Source organism: Choristoneura fumiferana, chromosome 3, assembly GCF_025370935.1.
Source record: "Choristoneura fumiferana chromosome 3, NRCan_CFum_1, whole genome shotgun sequence".
Classification (NCBI taxonomy): domain Eukaryota; kingdom Metazoa; phylum Arthropoda; class Insecta; order Lepidoptera; family Tortricidae; genus Choristoneura; species Choristoneura fumiferana.
Genome location: NC_133474.1, coordinates 6,873,105 through 6,892,142, shown reverse-complemented (window position 1 = coordinate 6,892,142; position 19,038 = coordinate 6,873,105). Strand labels below are relative to the sequence as shown.

Sequence of the window (19,038 nt, the reverse complement as noted above, 5' to 3'; positions counted from 1 at the left end):
TGTCTTGCACGTTTTCATTTACTGTACAATTTGATCTACCGGGATCAGGCAAATTATACGTATAAACCACAGATTCAGCTCGATTAGACGCTCTGTGATAAACACGTTAACTAAATGCGGGCTCGAGCGCCTCGGATGTTTGCATTGTGGTGGCACTAAACTTAATGAAATTCTAAGTATTTTAACTCCGTATTTGAGAATTTGCCAAAGGCATTCCTTGTTACGAGAATTTAACAACTTCAATGTTCAATCAATATTAAAATCCGGACGAAATGCCTTCGACATTGTTTAAGTTGGATAGATTTCCCCTTGAGTCTGTAGGTACAGTCAAACCATTTGATTCCTGACCCACCGTAGAACGTTCTCACAGTAAGTGTCATAATAAATTCCCTTGTCAAGTCAAGCAACGCGATGTCACTATGACTTTTTCTACGAAAAGGTTCCACAGTGGGTCACGATTCAGTTGGTTCGAGTGTACTCTCGGCTCGACTCGTTTTCACGAATATTGGTGTTAATAGTAGGTACTTACTGGTAGCTTGGATGATGGATTTATGTCCGCATGCCAACTTAAGAAAGAAAATAACGTAAAAATTTACAGTCGAGTTCATAAACTTGTAAGCAAAAATTTGATCAAAAATATTTGAACACCCTGTCGTGTTCAGATATTTTTGATCAAATTTTTACATTTTATTTGGTGTGGATGGTTATTGTTTGAACAATACTGAACATTTTATGGTTTTATACAAGTTTTACCTCCCGTGCCAAGGACCAAATCACATTTCTCGGAAATATTATTACGTTCGAAAATTGTGCTCAATTTCAAATATGTACTAATATAGTAGGAAAAATTACAGTTTTAATTGATCTTGTCCACAATTCCGCACACAAATTTTACTACTTTCAAATGGTATTTTCGAATGATGTGATTTCAAAAGTCGGTCACTCTTTCGTCACCGAAAATGTGTTTTCAATAGGCGTTATATTCCCATGTTGTCGGTTTAAGAAAATCCCAGTTAGTCAGTCGTGCGCATAAGGTCGTCGACCCGGACTTATCAACATCAAACTTGTAGTTAAAGGCCCTCCAGGCCGAGTACAAGTCGGCGTATTTGCATAGGAGCCACTCGTAACCTTAAACAAAAAACAACTGACTAGAAATTTCCATTTGGCGTATCATACATTGTTTGCGTAGGAACGTTAATTTCTCACGGAGCAGAACAACGCGGCGATCTAAAGTCAACTCGTAAGAACTTGGATAATTTCCAAAGCAACAAAGTTACACAGCCTTGTTTGATGTACACTGCAAACAACACACGCTTCTGAAGCTCGGCCAATTTAGTCGTCTTGCTGGATAATAGTATTTTTTAAATAGATTAGTATGGTCAGAGTCAGCCGTAAAGTTAGCTGACCATTTTTCTACTTTGTCACACGTATGGCATCACCTCATCATGCCGAAAGACGTCCACTGCTGGACATAGGCCTCCCCCAAGGCTCTCCACTCAGACCGGTCTTGTGCTTTTCGCATCCACCGCGATCCCGCGATCTTAACCAGGTCGTCGCTCCATCTTGTTGGAGGCCTACCGACCGACAGCTCGTCTCCCGGTCCGCGGACGCCATTCGAGAACCTTTTGACCCCATCAGCCATCAGTCCTGCGAGCAATGTGCCCCGCCCATTGCCACTTCAGCATCACCTACGTGGCTATAAATAAAGTTAAAAAAACTGGCCAAGAGCTTGTCGGACACGCCCGAAATAGGGTTCCGTAGCCATTACGAAGAAAATAAATAATATTTATCTAAGGATTTCGTATTTTGTACTATTATAACTTGGAGTTTAGGTATATTTTACACCTTAGGTGCTATTTACTCTTAAACACACAAACATCACGCCTGTATTCCCAAATGGGGTAGGCAGAGCACACGAAACGTTACCGCTTCGGAGCCCACTTTTAGCAATACTACTACTAATAAATAATACTCAAGAAAACTTAACCGTTATTGTTTTCCTTGTAATGTACCAACCTGAATTTAAAAAAAATTCCACCCGCTGGTTTAGATTTTAGAGAGGGGGAAGCTCGATTTTAATGAAAATTTGCACTTTAGTTGATTATTTTGCAAAAAAATCACTGAATCGAAAAATCGTTTTAGCAACCCCCTAATGGTTTTAAAAGACCTATCCAACGATACCCCACACTACAAGGTTGGACGTTTAACGTCTATGGGAGGTGCTCTAAAAAAAATTTTTTTTTAATTTTCTTTTTGTACGGTCAAGGAGTTTAATTCATGTCACCGGTCCAGGTCACCGTGGAGCTATTTCACAGTAAACGTCATAGTGACATCGCAATTAACAAGGAAAGTCGTAATGACTTTTCCTTTGAAAAGGTTCCATGGTGGCCTATGAATTAAATTCCTTGACTGTACCATTTTATCGGCATAGTTTACATATATATTCGTGCAAAATTACAGCTTTCTAGCATTTATAACCATAATGTTTCCTTTGTTAGGTATTATAGTTCCCAACAGAAACACATATTATCACGCGGTATAGAACAAAGCAATAAGGTCCAAATAGCTTAAGTAATTGTATCGTTGATCAAACTGACAATCTATTAGATTATCCTATTACCAACAAGAGAATAGTTTGTTACCAATATAGAGATCAATAATCACCTCTGACCTCGCTGCGTCGCTGCTTCGTGATCAATGTGAACTATCGAGTCCGAGAGAAGGGATATTGTACTAGATAGGTGTTCACAAAAGCTAGAATTTTTAAACTTTCACATAACAGAACATAATGTGTGAACTTAGAGGTAAATCCGCTTATATATCCTAATATGTTTTTAAGAGGACCTAGTTACATACGTCTAATGCAGGGCAAGGGGACTGAGAGAATGATAAATGGATCCAAATTATGCTGTATATGACCGACATTGAAGCGAAGGGGAGGGCCAGACTGCTATGGTATTAAATTAGAGTAAGCCAAGAAAGCGAATATCCTGCGGTGACGCAACAGATTAGTTGGCACTTAAGCATGCTCATGCTATGCTGGTTTTGTTTTATTCCTGGGAATGAAAAACATCGAACATATAAACGTAAATTGTATTCCACACGTCTTTTTTTCTACTCGCTCTATCAAATGACAATGTGTATACAACAACGCCACCAGGCTCAGGAAGTTAATGATACTTAGTAAGAACTGGAACTAATGCCACCAGCATATCAAAATAAAATAAATATCACAGGGCACTTGACACCAATTGATCTAGACCCAAAGTAAGCAAAACTTGTATTGGGCCACGGATAAACATACTTAATAAATAGATACAAAAATTAAATGTAAAGTATAAACAGCTAAGACTCTAGACTAAAAATTCGTATTTTTCATACAAATATTTGCCCGACTGGTGATCGAACTCGGGACCTCAAGCTTTGTAATCAAGTTCTATAACTACTGGGTTATCAGGTCGTCAAATTCATTTCAATTACATATAATTTAGCAGTATCGCCACCAACAACCGATGAGTTTGTGGCACTGCAGCACTGTATTTTGATTCCAATTGAATCGACAGACATTTTAATGTCAGAAGATGGCTTGAATAAATAAGCACGCGTCATGAAAACGAAGGGTGAAATAAATATCATGGTATTATTGCTTCGATATTATTTGTATTGTAACAAAATGATCGCCGCCTACTTTATCGAATTGGACATAAAAAGATCATTGTTTACGCCCTCGACTCGTATATTGAAACGGTAGAGTTTTGCGTTCAACTGTTAAGTGGCTCTAACACAATTTAGTACTTAAGAACAAATTTACTTTTCCGACGATCAAAAAAAATAACATGACTTTGCTGTAATCCCAAATAATTTTACAAAAACATACAACGAAAATGGTCGTGCCACGCTCTATTGGGATCGATCTGTCATCACGGACAGGACTATTGTAGCCAATAAGTCTGATATCGTGCTGACAGCCGAGAAGGACAAACTCAGCAAGTACCTTGACTTGGCTCACGAGGTGACTGCTATGTGGGATGTTGACTCGATCATTGTCCCGATAGTCGTTTCGGCAAACAGTAATAGCGAAGAGTCTCGACCAACATCTCAAGAGACTCTCGCTAGATGGCTGGATCAAGGGCCAGATACAGAAGGCGGTACTACTGGACACGGCACGCATCGTCCGCAGGTTCCTCACTCTGCGGCCCTGACCACCGGTAGCTTGGGCCCTGCCCTGTTACCGGCGGGCAAACTAGGTTAGATTTTTATAATATTTTTATTTTGTATGTATGTACTTTACTCTTGTTCTGAGAGGAGGGTTGTGCCCAGCAGTGGGACATATATAGGCTGAGATGATGATGATGATGTACTTTTCTGTATTTTACTTTTTATAACTATTATAAAAACATAATCCTAAGAATGAAAAAGAAATACTTAAAGAAAATAATAATAATAATAAAAAATGACACACGTATACATAAAAGAGATGGCTGGCGGACCCCAAACTATGATATAATTATAATTATTATAATAATAATATAAATATTAATTAAAAATGTCACCTTGTCAATTTATTTTTTTGTTTGCTTCAAATCCAGCAAGTTAATTTTAATATACTTCTAGTGGTCAGATTGAATTGAAATTCGGTATACTTACGTTACGTATGCGATGGATGACAATGCATATAGTCAACAAAAAAAATACATTAAAAAATGAGATTTTTACCAGTAACTTTTTTGAATAATTTGAATTACACCAAAGATTCAGTCGCGATTATAAACATCGAAACTGTCAAATTGTTCAAAAATATCTAACCGCGTTATTCTATTCTATTCGGAAAAGTTCGTATTTATCTTGCTTTCTCAATTAACTTCAGTATACTGATTTCCATCGTATTGTGTATTTTCGGACAAAATACGATGGAAAAATACTATTCAATAGATGTCTGTACCTACTAACTACGTAAAATTTCTCAACACAAGTGATAAATACTTAGCTCAAGGTGTCATTTCCCCTTGGCTCGGTTAAGCAAGCCTCCACAGTGACTCGAAGTATCTAAGAAATGCCAGCCAAGCCAAGGCACTATCGACGTTGCCCTTAAATATTCATACGACTACCGAGGCCGCTCCATCAATATTAATAACGTACCGACGGTGATAGAAATGTGCTTCACTAATAAATTGCTCGCGTAACGGTCATTTTATTTTGGTCATGATTTTAGTGTGCGACATACAATTATTTTAATGACATGGTGCTCACCGTACGATCTACTAATCGTTTTAATGCCCATTGCCCATGTTTCATTAACATTTTTGATCTGTCCTTATTGTTCTAAAGAGTTTGAATACGAAACTGAAATGGAAGAGAGATGGTCAGTTTTATTATTGATTGAAGTTAGTTCAGGCAGGTGTAGAAGATTATGTTGTTAAAGACGATTAAAATATTCGAAGTAAGTACCCATGACATGTACAAACTACAAATCGATAAAACTGTAAAGGTTGTTTTAATTTATGAATCGAAGATATTTCGATGGCTGCTTTTCTCTTTAATTAAACAAGACAACGTTCTTGCCTTAATAAAATACTAATGAAAACTTTGACCTTTAATTAAAGCGTAGCGTAGGTGATTTATGGTGGCAGATAATGTTCTAGATTTTTCATCAATGTTTGTATTGGTTTTTGAGAATTTATAAATATTTAACTTACTGTTCTGGTTAATTTTGGAACTGACTTGTAATAAAATCGTGCGCAGCACCCAACAGTTTACGTGGTTTTATACATGTACAGAACAGACAGGATATAACAGCCATTGGGGGCATTGGAGGATAAAGGTCCTCGAGTGGCGACCAAGAACTGGAAAGCAAGGCGTTGACTACCGACATCGCGAGAATTGCGGGCGACCGGTAGATGACAGTCGCAAGTTGTCGTTCATTGTGGCATTCTGAAAGGATGACTTTGTTCAACGTGGTCGTCTTCCGCGAGTAGTGATTGATTTTTAAACGGATGCAACGCAACGTTAATTACGTTCGCGTGTCAAATCGGCCTTGGGCTTAGCATTGTATATGATTGTATTAGTATACCTGCTGTTTAGGTCTTTTGCACGCAACCTAGATGAGTTTTATTGTTTGATTCTAGGTTTTACTGACCTAAATATTTGGACGACCGGATGGCCAAGTGGTTAGGTTAGGTTAGAACCTGACTATGAAGCTTGAGGTCCCGGGTTCATCATATAGCGTTTAGTTTAAGCGTTTATTTTTACCTCGCACATGCAATTTATGAAACAGTTTGGCGGCCGAGGTTTTTCCAACTCACTACGATATGGCTACCTTTAAACAGCGAGTATACCATTTCTGGCAAGGCCGGCAACGCATCTGCAGTCCTGATGATGGTTCGGCGGATGACGGTAATCAATTAACATCAGGTGAACCGTCTGCTCGTTAGTCTGATATTTTAAAAAATCGTCTTTGTTTGAGTACTTTAACGTGAAAACATAACAAACAAATAGACATACTCACTTTCGCATTTAATACAGTGTTTTGTAATGTATTTATTGTAAATAAAACACATGCAATTAACAGTTAACAAGAGAAATAGATACCAAAAATATTAACAGGGATACCAGAGTTTGTGAGTATTTTTTTGTTATTCTCGCACGCTAAACCGACTGGATGAATTTTGTTGATATAAATCATAAAGATAGTTAATACTTACATACTTTATACTCCCGAAAATTAGATGGTTGGTTTCAGAACTTCCAGCGTGAGGATAAACAAATTCTTCTCAGACGGAGTAAGGATTGATTTATCTAACTTAAAGCTGTAGGTACGACGGTACGAACGTACTTTCACAAATTTGCTGTAACAAATGCTATTTAAGTTGCAGCTATTTAAATTTCCCGTATGAATATTTATCATTCTCAACGGTGTTTCATCAGTGTGGGTGTGAATCTGCAGGCTGCAGACAATAATGCAACGATGTATGCTGATTACAACGCCGATTACAGGCAATGAGGCGTTGGTCCGACCTTGGAGAAACGCGAAACCATCTTTATTTTACGCTAGTTGATTTTCATTTGACACCCGCGAACAGCTCATGTCAATACCCAAATTTAATAAGCGTATTAACTTACATACGCACTGCTCGCAAATAGTAAACATTTAAAAGAAAATTACAAATGACTAGAGTTAAAGCTATGAGCGTCGTGGAACCCCCCGTTGTGATTTGAACTCATTAAGTTGATCACGGTTTTTGCGTTTCGTACTTTTATATGATAATGTAGAATTCATTCGAATGCAAACGTGGTTTTGCATTTTGTATTATTACAAGTCATAGCTTGGCATACTTTGCTATCTTAAGGTATACATTAATGTTGATATATCTAATGACCAAGGAAAGTGGCTACGATTTTGTTTGCGTTGTATAATTTTCATCTGCCAAAAATAAATAAAATTTTCACTCTTAATTAAAGTATTTTAAATGATTTGTTCAAAATAGTATCCGTTAACTAATTACAGTTAGTACATAGATTATCATTAAACATGATGGGCTCAATCAAGGGTCCTCGCGTGACTCGCGAGCTGCCCTGAACACTTCCCAAAATTAACTTAATTCATTGTCACGACAGCCTTCAGGAATAACAGACGAAAGATACAAGTTAATTAATTAACAAAGCATAGTTGAAGTGCTTCAAGTGTTTCAAGTATCGCTTAAACAATAATGAACCCACTTAAAATTCGTTTAAAATGTCTTTTGGTATTGGTCTGTTTATTATTATAAGAACTATAACATTCCTGGATCATTACTGAAAATTTATTTACAATCTATGCGAAACAACGTAGCGTTAGTAAATGGTAATCAGTTATAATAGTTATCCAAGAAAGTAAATTGAAATCACTATAGATGTTTTCTCCCATCCCAAGCTATTATTGAAAAGCCATTAGCATCGCTCAGTGCATGTTAGCCAGTTGGCCTGAATTGAAAGAGATTTGATAGTTTGAAAGCAGACTGGCAAGCGTTCGTTAAACTTATCTCTAATTGCCGTTGCTACCTGACCGGCGACGTTAAATGGGGCCTCTTTTGCATAATCGCATCATGATGCAGGCAGTGTCATTTATCAGCCTCAAGTGCAAGGTTAGTAATGTCCTGTTACACACGCCATTTGCATAAGATATTCGTCATTTGATATTTGTTTCTATTCTACTGTACACAACAAAATACAACGTGAATTGGAGGATGCAGTGTTTTCTAAACATTACCGATTAGCAGTTCACAAGTTTCGTTTTGTTCACACAGCTAACTGTGGTCAAAACAATATTATAATTCTGTTCTTAACCACGCGCTCACGCACACTCCAGTTATGGCGTCAGATTACACAGCAAACGCAATAATGTTTACTATGAAAACGTGATGTTTTCGCGTCGCAGCCACATGAAGAAATGACACGCATTATTGCGTATTCAAATTTGTACTTATACCTTATTTTTTTTTACAAATTTGATTGTATTTTATGTTTCTTTTAATTTTTGAGCAGGTTGACATCATTAGTAGTTATAGTTACAGCCTTATGTGCTTCAAATTTCGGCAATTCTATGAAACTTGGGAGTTATGACTACCAATTTTTTTTCCAAGGAAATCCAAAGACAACACTGTTTTTTATTTTTTTTTGTTAACGATTATTCACATGCTCAGTGGTGCAGTAAACTCTTTGGAAACGTTGCTACATTTTAAAGGAGCTGTTGTGACTGAAATTAGATTCGTTTCTCACGTAGCTTCTTTTAGTTCGTTGAAAACTTTTCTAACAAATATATCCTGAAGACGAGCACGTCGGTTGCGGCCGAAGATTTTCCTTTTCGCTTTAAAATAGCTCTTTTCGGACCATTCACACTTGCATTCGCTCCATACACGCTTGTTCATACTGAATAATCGAGTGCTCTTTACCTCCGTATTGGAAAGAGCAAAATTTTATTGCCATCCCCGCTCTGTGATGGGAGTGCAGTAAGAATTTTCTGAATGTGATTTCATATCGTGCTTGAACTTTTGAGACCTATTTTTGCGTCGAAAATGTAATTTTTATTTACTATATGCTATACTTGCTTGGTATTATTTTTGTTTAACTAAAAACAAGACGTTAGTTGGTGTAATCCTGATGTTTTTGGTACCTTTTAATAGGTACGCGTCGTCCCTTTGTACGCAGTTACAAATTAACCGCCACTATTCTAGTGTAAATGTGTCAGCGGGGAATATAAAATGTGCAGAGTATTTCAGCGCATTGCCGCTGCTAAAACTTTTCGCAATTTATTTGGCAGTAGCTTAGAATTATGTATTGTTACGTTGAAAACTCTTGGCGTGAATGGAAGTTTGAAGGCGAGTTACGTTGTAAAACAACGGCGCTGCAAGTAATCGAAGAACTTGTTTTTGTTTCAATTTGAGATTATCTCTGGGAGGAGAAGTACTCGTTCTCATTGCATATTCGATGAAATAACTTTTCTGAGTTTCCTGGATAACACTCGAGCGAAGCAGTAGGTATGACAAACTCAGGTGAAGCAAAACGTGGCTTGAGGTATTCAATTAAAATTAAAATGTACTTAGAGAGTGACTGACTACTTAACGCAAAATTTGTATTCTTATCTGCTTGCTTAACCTTTTTCATTTTACAGCCTCAAGGGACGGGGACGTATCAACAAGGTGAAAAGCCCCGTATTATCTTGAATACTTCAATTGAGAAATCTTTGGATAGACGAAATCCAGTATTATATGTCGTGAGCTTACTTATAAGAGCTAAGCTAAATATATAGCTAAATAAATAGTTACTCTTAAATTCTTAAACTTCCAGTGTAGTTCCCGCCTATTGGTTATTTGAAAATGGCTGCATAGCGCATAGTACTACCGGTGCTTCGTTGGTCGGATATTGCGCTGTTATGGCGTCGTCGGTTCGCTTAATGCGTTTCCGATGTGACGCAAATGGGATGTTTTGCACCTCCCTGTACCATTTGCTGCGGACCACCTGTGTATTAACTGTTAACGAACTGTTTTCTAGTGTGAACTCTCTCTTTATAAAACAATTAATTTCTGTTAACGAAGTCGCATTTTCTGAGGCGGGACTTTCTCGCATATATATAAAAAATATTAATTTTTGTATTTGTAATTTCACTTCACTTTATTATTATTATGTTATTGTTCTGTATCTATTATTTATATGTGTGTGTCCCGAATAAATCTTTTCATTTTCATTTTTTTTTCATTTCACTTCTCCTGTCCTGTCACTTAGGTAGGTAGGTACTTTTTTTTTTATTCAACTGGATGGCAAACGAGCAAGTGGGTCTCCTGATGATAAGAGATCACCACCGCCCATAGACACCTGCAACACCAGGGGGATTGCAGATGCGTTGCCAACCTAGAGGCCTAAGATGGGATACCTCAAGTGCCAGTAATTTCACCGGCTGTCTTACTCTCCACGCCGAAACACAACAGTGCAAGCACTGCTGTTTCACGGCAGGATTAGCGAGCAAGATGGTGGTAGCAATCCGGGTGGACCTTGCACAAGGTCCTACCACCTGCAAAACTTACACGCCCCTTACGCTCCTTAGAATTACCTACAATTATTTATCATACGTTTCTCCTTAATGATTTGAAATAAGGTACATTGTAGCTCCCTCTGGTGATCAATGTTTGCATCTGGTACCACGTAATGGGATAGTGGGTTTATCTCCGTGAATAGCGAATTTTAAGCCGTAGCTATAAATCCTAAATCCAATGCATTCAAAGGATTTATATGCCGTTTGTAGACTCGCAGTTAGCACGCTAGCTGTGTTTACCTGGGGTTGATTGAAATCTGTTCGATATTGCAGTGGCTATTCAGATTTATAGAGATAGCCGTTTCCCGCGACTGCGTCCGCGTAGAATTCGGTTATCGCTATCCCACGGGAACTATGCAATTTTCTGGGATAAAAACTATCTTATGACGTATCTAAATCGGATCAGTGGTTTAGACGTGATTGAGTAACAAACATCCATACATCTAAACGTCCGAACATTTTCACAAACTTTCACATTTATAATATTAGTAGGATTTTTGGAATGTCAATGCCATTGATTTTATACAATAATCTGAACAGCAATTCATTGCATTCAACAGCAGTCAAGTGTGATGTACTTTCAATGATCGCTATTATCTAGCTTCTTATCAACCGCTACCTCAGATAGAGTAAGGAATGTGATGTTATACGATAGCATACTTTATCATCCTTGATTAACCGGGACGATGGTGAATTCATTCTTAGAGTTGAAAAGTACAGAGCTCATAACGAAACCATAAAAAAATTACAAGCCATATCATGTATGCATTATCTCGCGGATAAAATTTATTGCATTAACTTGAAACACTCGGAAGACACGAAAGTTACTCAGAAAGAATTTGGAGCGCTTAGGAACTCTTTGTCTTAGTCAATTTGAAGTTAAAAACTAAATCTTTCCTATATTGTCTTGTCCCCGTTCTTTACACCTATTGTCGACATTCGTTCGACGTCGATTTTAGTCACGCGTAGGCATCGCCGCTTGTCGGTTGGATGGCTTTGTTTTTTAATGCCACTTGGTCCTTGACATACGAATAAAGCGCTAAAGTTAAAAAGTGTGTGACAGTGATTTTATTTCGTGTAAATGTTTGGGCAACATAGTTCAAGTTTTACACGCAAGTATCACAGGCCATTGAAAGTTTCTCTTTGCTTAAAAATTAGAATCGTAATTTTAATTTTGTGAGTGGTTGCGAACATCTGAATCTGGAATATTTCCACCGCTTACCATTCGAGATACTTATCTAGATGCGGCGGTGTAGAATGCGGAATAAAAGACAGAGGCATACCGCGCAGAATTCCTTAGTAAAACCCACGCAGACTTGCACACCTGTTGCGCAGATTCGGAAGTTATCTGAATTGAATTATTTGACTATGTGTTAGCCTTCTCACGTGTTTTTTACTTTAATTGCTGAATCTGGGCCAACTGGGAAACCTAAGTTAACGAAGTTCGGTTTGAAATTGGGCATTTACTGATACAGGTACCTACCTATCAAATAGGGATATAACGGTCCATTAGCCAAATTTATTTGTATGCGTGTGGTGCATTGATGAGTGACGCACGGTTATGGCGGCGCGAGGTGCTGCCATAACCGCGTATAGTGGAATGTTAGCGTTCCAGATGGGACAGTATTCAACGCACGGCGGCGAGGACGGTGACTCCGCAGGACAGTCCACCCTACAGTCATAGCCGCGGCGTTCTACAACGAATACTAATGCCTTCCATTGTGCCTCCAAACTCAGACGTTCGCCTTCGCGGCCCAACGAAAGTTTTGTAACGCCTTTGTTTTGCTGACTTTCGCGATCGCTAACTGGAACACTCTTTTGACGGATCGTCTGTAGCGCTCCGAATGAGTTTTTTTGTAGTCTTCTTGACAGTTATTGATACGAGCTGTTTTTTTAGTTGTAATCGTTTTGCCACGCAACAAGAAAATTTAATTCCTACCTATTTCGCTATTGAATTTTATTCAGCAAAGCTGGTACATTTAGCCGTTATGCGGAACGATAGCGTTGCGGGGTCCGCTCGTATTTGCATAATTTGTAGATCGCTGGCGGAGCGGCGCAAGATGGCAAAGCAATCGGAATGCGTCGCCCGCTATGGGATGTGCTGTGTACTGTTGTTGTCAGCGCTAGTGATGGCGCGAGTTTCGCTGCGTTGCGCCGCGGCGGCCGCTGCACGGTCTGTTGGCGCCCGCGCCGCCCGCGCGGCGCGCTCTCCCCTGCCCTCCCTTGCGAAAAAATCATAATGCAATCGCCAGGACGGCTGGTGTGGAACGCTCGACAACCACTCGCAACACCCAGCCAGTCTACAATTCAATGCGTCGAAACTCACACGCCGTCCATCACGATGATGGTTTAGTTCGACCGGGAAACTGATTTCTCTTCAGGCGGTCGCTGAAGTGGAAACTGAACGCGTAGTGACCGCTTTACGGAGTAACCATTGGATGTTCAAATTCAGTGATGTGTACTTTTACTTTTTGATCGTTTTCTTATTCGCAACGTCGGAAACATTACGCTTATTGCACTTTCTCACTTTACTGCTAAAGTTAACATTTGCGTAATGTGATGTTCCATAATCGCCATCGCCATCTGGGTCTGTTGTAGCTATAGGTAGCCGAATATGTAAAGCGGACCTTAATGCGACGATTCTTTGACCGAGATTCTTTAGAAACGTAATTTCTTTAATAGCTGTCCAAATTGCCTTGAATTCATTAGCGACCTTTTTCGTTGAAACAATTGTCCATCAAAAACAAATTAATTCTTTACGCGTCTCGGCCGTGTCCGGTGGAGGTAGCTTTCGAGGTGTTGTTGTTTTCGAGGTGTCTTTCTATCGCGAACAGTGGCCTGGTTCATTCGCTGCCCGCTAAGTACCTACTGCCTACCGATGGTAGCCGATAAATGTGCGTTATCATTTTAGGTGTTGATTTTAAATGGAATAGATTCGCTGAATTATCGTCCTTTTAGTTGATAAGAGGCATAATGAATTCTGTAGGATTTTTAAAATAGATCTTAGTGTGGATTCATTGCCAGTGTGATGAGGTGATCTGTGTATTGTGTATTGTGTAGTGCAAGTGAGTCACACAAGTGTTTCGGAATATGTGGGGAGCGGCGGTATCAAATCCGCCGCATTACCATTACGTGCAAGGCCCAGGTGGACCTATTCCTCAGGGGGGTCCTAATGGTCCCATGCTGGTGGGGCCTAATGGTCCCATGATGGCGGGCCCTAACGGGCCCGTACTGGTTGGTCCTAATGCTAGACATCTGAGACCGCAATCCTCATACTCACTACCTCATGGCAGCAATGGGCCTGGTCGTTGGGGTTGGTCTGGCAGCCATGCGTCATCATTTGACCGCAGGCAACACAAAGTTCCCCCGCAACCTGCTCGACCAGCGCCCGTGCGCCCTGCTCAATCCAGAAACGGGACTGCGAATAATGTAAGTAACAAAAAGTTAACAGTGTTTCTTCTCGTGATCAAACGTTAAGCTTATAAAATGTGAGTGAAAATCGTGAAAGTCCGAGGCATGTTTATGTTCTCTGTGTGTGTGACAATTTCCAAAGTGTTGCGCGTTACACATGACTGCAGCTATCTAAACGGTTGCAATATCAAGAATGCGTTTAGTATCGTGTCCTGGCGCAATGTGCATGCGCGCGGCAACTCCGCTGTTTCGTATGACCGTAATTTATTTCCTCGTCTCGCAACGCGTGTCGGATGTCGTCGGTGTACGCGTCACCTGAAACGAACACATTTTTCTAAAATTCACTGAGTTCGCTTGTATATAAAAAAAACTCTAATTAAAAATAGATTCATTCAAAGGCTACTGGCTACCACAGTGGTTTGATGTATAATGTTGCGTCATTCATGACTCACTACGTGAAAAATCAAACTTATGACACCCCTCTTTTTGCGTCGGGGGTTAAAAAAGGATTTATCTTTATCGAGTTTAATGAATGAGTAATGGTTATTAATAATATTTGAATTACTTAATGTTAGTAAATATATCGTAATGATTTTCTCACGAATCCCGTACTAACTCTCAACCTCAACTAAATCAATGTTTACTTATTTACGTAACTCTTACGGAGGCTCTACAAAAAATCACGTATTCGTTGAGCGCATTCCAATGGCCCTTTTATAGCGAGCCGGTGTAAGACGATTTCCTATATAGGGTAGGATCTAATGAATAGCAAATGTAGTCGTAACCGAGGCTGTCTTCTTTACGGTAACGCAGGGTATTGGCGCGGAGGCGACTGAACTTACTGTTGTAGGAACCAACTATTTCAATGATACGTATATAAACGAACATTTTGTTTATAATAATTATAGGTTTAAAAAAACGTCTTTTAAGACTTCCTTGGGAAAATTGAAGTTTCGCTTAGGTTTACCAAAATTTTGACTTTACAATACAATACAATGACTCTTTATTGTACACCAGAAATAGTAACCGATACAGAAAACAGGTAAGTACACAGAAAGATAACTACAAGGTAAACAATAGGCAGCATTATCGCTTAAGAGCGATCTCTTTCAGGCAACATTTTTACAGAAAGAAGTAAAAACTAGAACTTTACATTGGCTTTCTATAGATAATTACATTCGATTTGATTACTTATTAAAAAAAAACTGTTCCGGCAAAAAATGGTCAAGTACTTTTTCTTCGTTTTCTTATCATCGTATCGTTTTCTCATTGTGATATGGTGTGTTCTGATTCGTCAACATTCTTATATCGTCAGTTTCCTATCTTGTCCACATATTTCCACTGTATGGTCCACAGTGCTAACTCGTCAACATTTCTACTTCGACCACAGTGCCAAGTCGTCCACATTCACAATTCGACCACAGTGCCAACTCATCCACATATTTATCCAAGCCAAAAATATTATCCTTGCTTGCATAAAAAACTTGTTGTGTACGAAATTGTAGCATAACTTTACGAGTAGTTCGATATTATTTTTAGGTCGTGTGTTGTTAAAACCATACCCACAAAAACTTCGAATGAGTGACAAGGTGACAACCTAGCCCCTTGCTGTAAACGTAATGTTTAAATATGCACAAAATATACTATTTACCTTTATTTCATTTACTTACTTGCAATATTAACGAATAATGATGCCACCCGTGAATAAACATAACAATGCTTGTAATATAATACGAAGCTAACTTCCTTAATAATTACCACTTATCTATACTTAAAGATTGTGAAGGAAATGTGGATTTAAATACAATTAATTTTTGTAAGCCGACAAGGTTATCTAAATCCTGCTAATCTCGTGTTTATTCGTGGCCCTAATATAATATTTTTACTGAAACCATAAGGACAGGCTACCATAGCACATCACATCAGATAGTACCTATATAATATAATAATTTAAGTTATTTATCTAGCTAATGACGTTGAAGAGATAAAATTCTTATCCTTAATGGTTGTTGATTTTGTGATTGACGATAAAAGCGTTACGCGGATGAAAATTATTATAGACTAGCCGCCTGCCCCGACTTCGCACGGGTATAGTACCAATGACGAAAAAGAGACTAATAGCCTTATTCATAAAAAGTCCTTAATTGAGGTTTGATCGGTCTGTTACTTAGCAGACTGATTAAGCTTGTTAGACGGTTGTCAAGAAGTATGATTCATAAACGCTTGCTAGCAGTCTGCTAGTTGTTGAGCTGCTGATAGACGGATTAGACGCGTTATGTTGGCCATCTTGACAAATCAAAGACAAAAAATGGCCTCATCGATAATTAAAAAAGAAATTGACAGCAGTGGCAGCAAATTAGCAGGAAAAAAAATAAAATGCGAGATGTTTGTTTTCCCGCCATTTCCGATCCGCATGTTTATGTTGTACAGTCACCCGCACCAATATCTGACACAACACGCGTGCATAAATATCTGATACGACTCTATTTCTAGGGCGGAAGGACGTGTCAGATGTTTTTGCACGCTCCGCTGTGGCCGATATTAGGTCTGGTGACTGTACCTAAGTGCAAAAAGCCGTAATTATGTTAATCATCCTATTTTTTTTTTCATACTTATTGTTAGTAAAGTAGCAGTAATAATTACCTAATTTAGAGGATTTTTAAAAAAAATTCCTGAAAATAAATTTTCCTGTTTTTTTTTAATCTTTGCGTACCTACCTTCTACTACCTTCACTATAAATATCTTCGGTATGGTTTTTGCTCTTGTCAAAGTCAGCTGCTCAAATTTGTGGCGGCCATTTTGTGACTTAGCAGGGAGATAAAGGAGGGTCTACGGTCCTTTAACTTTAGCAGAGCCTTGATCGACTGATTAGCGCTAACCGACGTTTATGAATCATGTTTTTTAGCATCGGGCCTTCAAGGAGCCTTCAAGGAGGCTCTAACTTTTTATGAATAAGGCTGTTAGTCGGCAAAAATAGTAGATTGATAACCAAGGGTGGTGGTGACCCCGCCATTAGTTCGAGGGGAAATGGGTAATTTCACCCTATTTAGGCACTCTTCTGAAAAATGAGAATAATAATAAATTGAATTTCAGTATTCAGTAAATTGAATTTACTTATATCCAACCTCCAACGGTACCTTTTCGACCTGGCCAATTGCCACGGCCGAGTATAAAAAAAATCGAGTTGGTCACGACCAAGGTTTACCTACAAAACTGGAGGTTGAACGCCGAAGGAAGAAGTTTGACCTTTATTACTTATTTATATATTCCATCTCTTTCTTAACCTAACTAATGAAAGAGATGGAATATGTTCGTGACGTAATAAAGATCAAATTTCTTGTTTCAAACGGATGTTCGGCGTTCAACCTCCAGTGTTGTATATAAGCTCCTTGGTCATGACGTGCATCTAAATGGCCATGCCGAAACGTGAAAAAAAAGTGTCATTGACGTAACTCAATTATCTTAGACTCCGTGGCTAATCGAAAATTAAAAAAAAAATACTTTCCACCCTAGAGATGAAAACGCAGCCACCCGGCTATCTACTCATGAAAATTAAAGTTTCCGAACAGGAGAGATGAAAATTAAAGTTTCCGAACAGGAGAGATGAAAATAATTTTGTAATAGTTGTCGGTGCAATGAGACGACGGTAAAGACTTATTATACAATAGCTGATTCTGTAGTTAGTTACGTTATGTTTTTGACTAAATATAATTCAATACTTGCTGCTGGTAAGTGGCAGATAGCCTCATGTTTTTTCGAAATATTCAACTTTAAATTGCAAATTTTCATTAAAATCGAGCGTCCTCCTCTTAAATCTAAACCGGTGGGTGGAAAAATTTGGAAAAATTCAGGATGGTAGTAAGTATATCAAATTTTCAAGGAAAACTATACGGCTAAGTTTGATTGAGAAATATTAGTAGTTTTACTCTTAAATAGCAGCCTAAGGTATAAAATATACCTAAACTTGGAAGATTCCGTATAAGATACGAAATCCTTAGAAAAATATTACTTATTTTTTTCGTAATGCCTACGGAACCCTATTTTGGGCATGTCCGACATGCTCTTGGCCGGTTTTTTTATCCTGTTCGACGTCATATGTATGTATTGCCCATTAGTTATTCACTTCCTGATGAAATTGACGCTTATATCTGTCATTGTGATTTTTGGACGCGGCGGTTATTAAGGCTTTTATCGCAGCAAAAATAGCGACTTTATCGCGTGTCGCTTATCTGACAATAGATAGATACGCGCGGATTAGCAATATCGCGCATTCCATTAAAATATTTCATTATGGAAACCAAGAAACGTGGCAGGTTTTAGTTGTTTACTGAATTTTTCTAACATTTTCTACGTCGTTATCGTCGAGTTATTGCGTGATAATTAATCCATGTAAAAAGAGTCTTTGTTCTCACATGTACGTGACTTAATGCGCATTTTACTAACCGTACTTGGCTTTAAAGTCGATTGGCTTATAGTTGTTAAATTATCATTATCATGTAATTGGTTGTGATTATTTATGTTTAATCGTGACTAACTACAGTATAATACTGTGTAAAAAAACCTGATGTCTGTTAAAAACCTAATGTCTATTAAAAGGGGGTCTTTCAACACAATGCAATGTATTATTGTATTTTATAAATAACCTTCGGTAATCTTTGTTTTCTAATTGTTGTCCTTTGCTTTGAAATCCATAATGCCCAGATAGATTGTAAGATCTTGTTTTAGTTACGATGGGTTTTAATATAAAGTACCTATATGTACCTATACTTAGTTTAATGCCCGTTTCAAAAAGAACTTCGAAATTGTATAACCTTAAAAGGATAGTCCATTCTCCATATCTCCTTATATTTGATTTCTTTATCATTCTCTATATATTTTAAAAAAGTGCTTAAATTTTTTAAATGTGACGTTAAGTTTCTTAATAAGGATTTTTGTTTCTCATAGTAAAAAATAAAAAACAAACTTTCCTCCAGAATGTTATAAAAACGCCAATAGGAGCTGCACCTTTCTAACCCCACATGAAAAAAAAAAATGCTCAGAATTTTACGGTTTCCCCATTTAAA

At 38.2% G+C, this 19,038-nt stretch overlaps 1 protein-coding gene across 5 annotated transcripts in view; it reads left to right on the top strand.

Annotated features, from left to right (window-relative positions):
* Positions 1-19,038, top strand: part of GckIII (Germinal centre kinase III) — a 95,665-nt gene that overhangs the window by 10,649 nt on the left and 65,978 nt on the right. For 3 of the 5 annotated variants that reach the window (XM_074085326.1, XM_074085328.1, XM_074085327.1), the window contains exon 1: positions 13,057-13,993. The exons of 1 other annotated variant lie outside the window; for it this stretch is intronic. In XM_074085326.1, coding sequence (XP_073941427.1) covers positions 13,655-13,993 — 339 coding nt within the window. In that variant the 5' untranslated portion in view covers positions 13,057-13,654. Of the gene's footprint in view, positions 1-13,055; positions 13,994-19,038 lie in introns of those variants that run through there. One more of the 5 variants, XM_074085325.1, reaches the window with a different exon arrangement.